Source organism: Augochlora pura, chromosome 9, assembly GCF_028453695.1.
Source record: "Augochlora pura isolate Apur16 chromosome 9, APUR_v2.2.1, whole genome shotgun sequence".
Taxonomy (NCBI): Eukaryota; Metazoa; Arthropoda; class Insecta; order Hymenoptera; family Halictidae; genus Augochlora; species Augochlora pura.
In genome coordinates this window covers 1,850,995-1,857,485 of record NC_135780.1, presented here as the reverse complement: position 1 = coordinate 1,857,485, position 6,491 = coordinate 1,850,995, and the positions used below count along the sequence as shown (strand labels likewise).

General features: G+C 48.0%; 1 protein-coding gene across 1 annotated transcript; it reads right to left on the bottom strand.

The window, feature by feature from the left end:
* Positions 1 to 1,131: 1,131 nt before the first annotated feature.
* LOC144475435 (acetylcholinesterase) lies at positions 1,132 to 5,167 on the bottom strand. Its single transcript, XM_078191377.1, has 4 exons — positions 4,942 to 5,167; positions 3,294 to 3,585; positions 2,170 to 2,805; positions 1,132 to 1,297 (listed from the first exon to the last, which is right to left on the bottom strand). The coding sequence occupies exons 1-4, from the start codon at positions 5,105 to 5,107 to the stop codon at positions 1,132 to 1,134; spliced, it is 1,260 nt and encodes a 419-aa protein (XP_078047503.1). The 5' UTR covers positions 5,108 to 5,167.
* Positions 5,168 to 6,491: the final 1,324 nt, after the last annotated feature.

Below are 6,491 nucleotides of genomic sequence, written 5' to 3'. Positions count from 1 at the left end.
GGGTCATTATTCAAGCGCAAAGGGTTAATAATTGCAGAATTTGACGGACCCAGATGATTTTAACTCGGTTAACCCCGTGTTAAAAAAACTTTGACGAGTTTGCCTCGTGATGGTGACTTCTAATAATGATCAGTTAAGCACGAATATTATTACGTTCCTTTAAGTCGAAACAAATTTCTGTCGTTTCCTTATTAACCCTTTGGCTACGGCAGACTTTGGCATAGCCATAGTTTTTCGAATATTATGTTTTTGAATATTAAAATATTCAAGATAATGAATTCTATTACATTAAACCGATATTACTTGAAGTGAACAATAATTTTAAGCTTTAATTACAATATATAACATAAATATTACACGATATATAATTAATCAAATTTAATAATAACCGGGGGCGAAATTTGATCTTGACGCCTATTGGCGCCTACAGTACCGGGAAGCCACGTGTTTCGGACGCCAATAGGCGCCAACAGTAGTCAAAGGGTTAATGCTTAAGCCCAGAAGTAAATGTAAGCAAACTATAAATATGGATTTTGTTTCTCCCCTAAGAAATTATTTAAACATCGTTGTTGCAAAGATAAAAGTAGCGCGAGGGGTTAATTCCTTGCACTATCACTCCTTTCACGCTGTGACAATTAGCACCTATTCCTAGTTAACCCCTTGCATTATAATAACGAGTGAGACTCGTGAGAAAGGTTTCATGCATGACCTACTAAATATGAATATTATTAATTTATTTCGAATCGACATCTTCAATGATTCTATTATCGAAGCACAGAGACGAAGATAAATAAAGACAATATAAGAAATAAGAATTGCTTAGTCCTATTAAAGAAAATATTAAGAACAAATAAATGCTAATTAACGCAAAGTGAAAGGAATCATAATGCAATCGGATAATAATTTTCCTAATAGGACAAGACAATTTTTGTTTCCTATATCGTCTTTATTTACCTTCGTTTCTATACTTTGATAACAGAAAAATTTATTTTTACTTCGACGTGGAAGAAATTAACAATATTTCTATTTGGTAGAGCTTGCATTAAATCTTCACGACGAGTCTGACTCGTTATTACAGTGGAAGGGGTTAAGCGCTAACCCGGCGCGTTGAAGATACTTAAGCGTGGTTGCTCACCCAGTTTTCGCAAAGTTCGTCCAGTATCGCATCATCCTCTTGGACAAGGAGACCTCCTGCCGCGTGTAGCCCTTCGACTCGTCCAACGGCTCCCCGAAGATGTAGCTGATCTCGTCCGCGTGCATCACGCCGGTCCACCTCGGCCACGGATTGTTCGCGGATCTGGAAAAACGGCGGCGCGTTTACTCCCCGAATCCCGCAGGTTCATCAATTCCGGAACACGGGGCGCGACGATCTCGTAAAATTAGCCCTCCGAGAGGCGCTGCCGGTGGCTAGACCGCCGCGGCTCCTTATGCAAATCCAGGTTTAAGAGGAATAATTCATGAAACCATGAAGCGGCCGGAAGCTTGCTTGGCTGAATAAACGGCCTCTCGCTAGTCGGGAGCGTTATTAAATCTCGGTTTCCTTAAAATGGTTAGCTCTCTGCTACGCCGTAATGGCTTGTTTATTATAGCCGAGGTTCGGATAGCGGGAGAATAGTCTTCTTACCGGTCGAGGACCGTTTCGATTGCCGAGGATAATTTAACGAGTTCGTCATGCTTTGTTTAGTTCATTCCGGTGTTTCATTTTGATTGTTGGTAGCACGATCCTGGACAAATTTTGCGTGAACGTTTTTTTAAAGCAGAATAAGTTCTTTAAAATTGGACCGAATGATTTGCTCTGTTTTTTTCTTTTTTGAGAAAACAGAAGGTGCTGAATATGTTTGTTAACAATGCAGCTTGAAAATTTCATCGAAATTGGCTAACGTTGTTACTTTTGACCAGGAGATTATCAGAGATTTTATCATTCGTCGATCAAAAGATTCTGGATGAAAATTTGTTGTCTCGTTTGAACCAGTTGCCAACACTTTGCAAACATCTGTTGCACGCATTGTTTGCCAGAGATCCAGCTGTTCCACAATCTCGAGAAACTTCAACTGCTTCGGTCCAATTTGGCGAAAGCAATTCCGTGCGGAAAGGGGCGGCCGGTATCGAGTGTCCGCGGTTTAAGTTGCCGCATCCTCCCCTAACGGCGGCCGGCAATAAGATTCTCACCTGTGCTTGTAGTAGTACATGTAGACGGTGTTCCCGGTCTCCGCGTACCGTTCGGCGAACTCGTTGACGTTGCAGGTGAACTGGTAGTCGCCGACCATCTTGTCGAGGGCGTCCCGGTTGGCGTGGGGATCGTCGGGATGGAGCCAGTTCGTGTACTCGTAGATGATGGCTTCCCTGCCGAGCAGGTTCACGTAGGGGTTCAGCTCGGAGATCGCGCTGACGAACTGTTCCCTGGACACCTTGACGTCCTCGGCGCCGTCGATGCGGAACAGCTCGGTCAGGTAATAGATGATGAAGTAAAATCCCTCCTCGCTGTTCGAGCCCATCATGATGTTCGCTTTCTTGAAGGAGGAGGTCGCGAGGGACCGTTGCGGCGTCTCGTCGAGAAACGCGCCGTCGATCACCGGGACGAACGGGAACTCGCAGATGCCGAGGGTGCCCCACTCGTTGCTGACGAGGTCCAACGGGTCCTGGACCAGCAGGCAATCGATCACGTCCTGCAGGTTGTTACGGTCGTGAGGGCAGCCGACCGCCTCCGCCAGTCGGATCCCCCTGACTATCGACTCCTCGCGCGAGATGATTGCCCAGGGCGCCGTCGGCGAGCCGGACTGCATGATCGCCTGGCTGAACAGGTGCCTGGAACGAAGGAAATCGTCGAGCAGCTCGATCAGAGGCGACTACGGAGGATCGTCGTCGAAGCGATCGTCCTTCCAGGCAAGTCCATCGCGATTCGGATCGAAGCGTCTACGAAGCGTTTCGAGGCGTTTCGAAGCGTTTCGAAGCGACGAGCGCGTTGCGCCTCGGAGCTATTCGGGTTGGACGTGCCTGGTTCGGACCAGTGATTCCGAGAGCCCGGGTCGTGCCCGGCCGTCTCCGGAACCACTGGTCTACGTCAGCTGCAGTCAGCTGCTACCGGCCATAGGTCTGCCAGGATCGAGAGGCTAGAGGTAGAGACGCTGAACATATGATCGGTAGCGTGGATTGCAAGTGGCAAGCAAGAAGAAACAATAAACGAAAGACAGATAATCTTGCGAATAAAACAGAACATGAGAGAACAGAGAGAACAGAGAAAACACAAAGAAAACGAATTCTCGTATAGTGACTATAGGAGAAAAGGTATGCACCTTGACAGAGGCGAGAGTAGGTGCATAGAAACGGAAACGGCGCCCGCGCTCTCTCCGAACAGGGTCACGTTGTCAGGATTTCCGCCGAACGCAGCGATATTGTCGCGGACCCACTGAAGGGCCATCATCTGATCGAACAGACCGGCGTTCCCAGGTACGTCCGACGTTCCGAAGTAGAGGAAACCCAGGCTGGCGACTCGATATTGCATCGAGACCAGAATCACGTTCTCCTCCGACACCAGGGTTTTGTGATCGTAAACGTCGAGGGTCGCCGATCCGGAGTAAAAGCCACCTACAAGGATTTGTCGCGCGATTCCATCTCTCTCTCACTCCTGTTTCAAAGGGCTTCGCCTCCGCGATTACCCTCGAACCGGGGAAACGCCTCGCGCAGAGCCCCAGAGGCGTCTTCTACCAACTACGGTCTTGCACCAAAACGCGAGAGCCGGCGACTGTCGATCGCCGATCGTCGACCGTCGACCGTCGACCGTCGACCGTCGTAGTCGCCCTCTCGCCCTCCGTTTTCCTTTTCATTTACGCTTTCGGTCATTTACACTTTACACGATAGTCCCCCGACCCTTCGGCTGTACTACGCCACGGCGTTCTTCTTTTTCTTCGTGAAAGCTTCCTTTGCGCCTTGGCTCGAAGATCTCCTCGGACGATGATTGCAAGGTTCGGAGAATTTCTGAATTCTGAGCTCCTGCAACTCGCTGCAAAAAGATCTTCCAATATTCTGCTCGTTTCACCGCGTTGACCATAAAATCAAAGGGATCGATTTAATGAAATCGGTTTAGAATCAACCCAACTCTCGCGCTTTACAGATTCCAATTGGAGGTAGTCAACGGTTGACGACATTTATAACGGTGATTTATAAAACATTTATGACGTCGGATTTTGATTCTTGGAACAAAGCCGTCCGTGGCTTTAACTGGCTATATCTCGCACGTAATACGAAGCAGATATTCATGCTGTTACAGAACCGACATACCTTGGAATAGTTTTAAAATTTATTCGGTTCTTCGGAACCGGTTTGTAGCAATTTGAAGCAGCTATTGCCGGAAGCTTTTCGAATACAGTACACCGATTAGATTTGAAGACACATTCTATGTTTAATCTTGACGAATGATTCGGTAAGCGACGCGACACGGCGGTCAACGCGTGAAAGAGTCCAGGCACTCCGCGGCCCGGCTCAGCTCCGGAAGAAAATATTCGAAAATCCTCTTGGCGCCGGTGATGCTCGAGTCGCAGCCGAAAGGTCGGCGAACAGACTAGACGGAGAGGATCGCGGTCGGAAAAATCGGGGAGGTTGGCGGCCGGCTGGCCGTTCGAGGTCGGCGTCGACCGTAATCGATTCGGGGCTCCTCCTCGAGCGGCCAGCGGATCCAAGACAGAGCGCGCGTCCGATCGTTCGAATTGATCTGGTCGAGCATTTGCGAGCGTGTCTGGCCGGAGTTGAAAGTTTAAAAAAAGGCCGACCGGCTGGAAATAGCCGGCCGCGGGGGCGAAAATAATCGTTTCCCGGGTAAGGGGCGACCACCTGTGCGAAAGAAGCGACGCGCGCGGTGCGCGGTGCTCGCCGCGGCGCCGCACACGGTCCACCCTCTGAAAACGGTCTACTGATCGGACGGAACAGGTGTCAGCTGGAACTCACCACCGAATATCCATACCATAACAGCGGCATTGGTAGGCCTAGGCCGCGGCGCGACCACGTTCACGTAAAGGCAATCCTCGTCGCGCGGCGTGTTCGGATTCCACATGGTCGCGCCCGCGAAGTCCCCGAACACCGTGTCCAGGATCTGCACGCAGCTGTTCGGCATCGTGGTCGCGTTCAGGATGCCCTGCCAGCGCTCGGCCGGCCGTGGATGCCGGAAACGGAGCTGCCCTGCAACAAAACACCGCGTCCCGATCGTCTACTCCGACATTTCACCCTCCTCATCGTCCGTTTGCCCTCCGACTTACTCCCTAGCCTCCTTCTTCTCCTCAAAATCCTGATCTATCCCCTCCGATTTCATCTTAAACTGCGCCTACTGCCACCTTGGACCGTGTTTCCACTCAACTTTTCATAATTATTTAATTTCTGATTATATAAGCGTTTGTTTCGTCCTACAGCATACGTTACCGTTACCGAACACTTTGACGCAACGACGAACACACTTTTTGACACAATTGTACTCGATGAATATCCATTGAATGATTTCAGATGATTTCGAATGATTTAAAACGATTTAAAATGATTTTAAATAATATTTAAATAAGATTCCAAATGTTTTCAGACGATTTAAATGTTTTCAAAGGATTTAAAATGAATTCAAACAATTCAAAATAATTCCAAACGTCTGGAAATAATTTCAAACAATACCGAACGATCTCAAATACTTTCAAAGGATTTAAAATGATTTCAAGTAATCTGAAATAATTCCAAACTTATTCAAATAATTTCATATAATACCGAACGATCTCAAATGCTTTCAAAGGATTTAAAATGAATTCAAACAATTCAAAATAATTCCAAACGTCTTGAAATAATTTCAAACAATACCGAACGATCTCAAATGCTTTCAAAGGATTTAAAATGATTTCAAGTGATCTAAAATAATTCCAAACTTCTTCAAACAATTTCAAATAATATCGAAGAATCTCAAATGATTTCTCAAGTGATATCAAACGACTCCAAATTAATTCATACGCACGATGTCAGTGCGATTAATAGGAACGCTCTCGTGCAGCATCTACTAATTGCAGACTCGTAGATCCGCAGCCTACTCAACCCTCGCCACGACGGCGAAGGTGTTAACAAGGTTTTCAGCTAACTGTTCCGGGAGCTCGTGGATAAACAGCGTGCATGGGAAGCGAGCGAGGGTGGACGGAGACGGAGACGGAGCGAGGAAAGAAAGGAGCTGCCGGTGGGAGATACACCTCTCGGCGGTCGCGAGAGGCTGAAACTCGCGAACACTCGAGTCTAATGGGATTTGGGAAGAAGGAAAAATGGTCGGCGGCACGACGAAACGATCCACCCACCGCGTTTGGCCGTCCATTACGTAGGACTGCTCCGGAGCGCGTTCAACCGCTCGCCTCGATGCAAATGGGTTAATGGACTAAATGCGCGCCGATAATACCGCGCCACATTGTTTCGGCAATACAGCTGATCGGCGTCGGTTAACATCGGCTTCAATGGCCGCCGCTTACTGCGCGATCGACCGT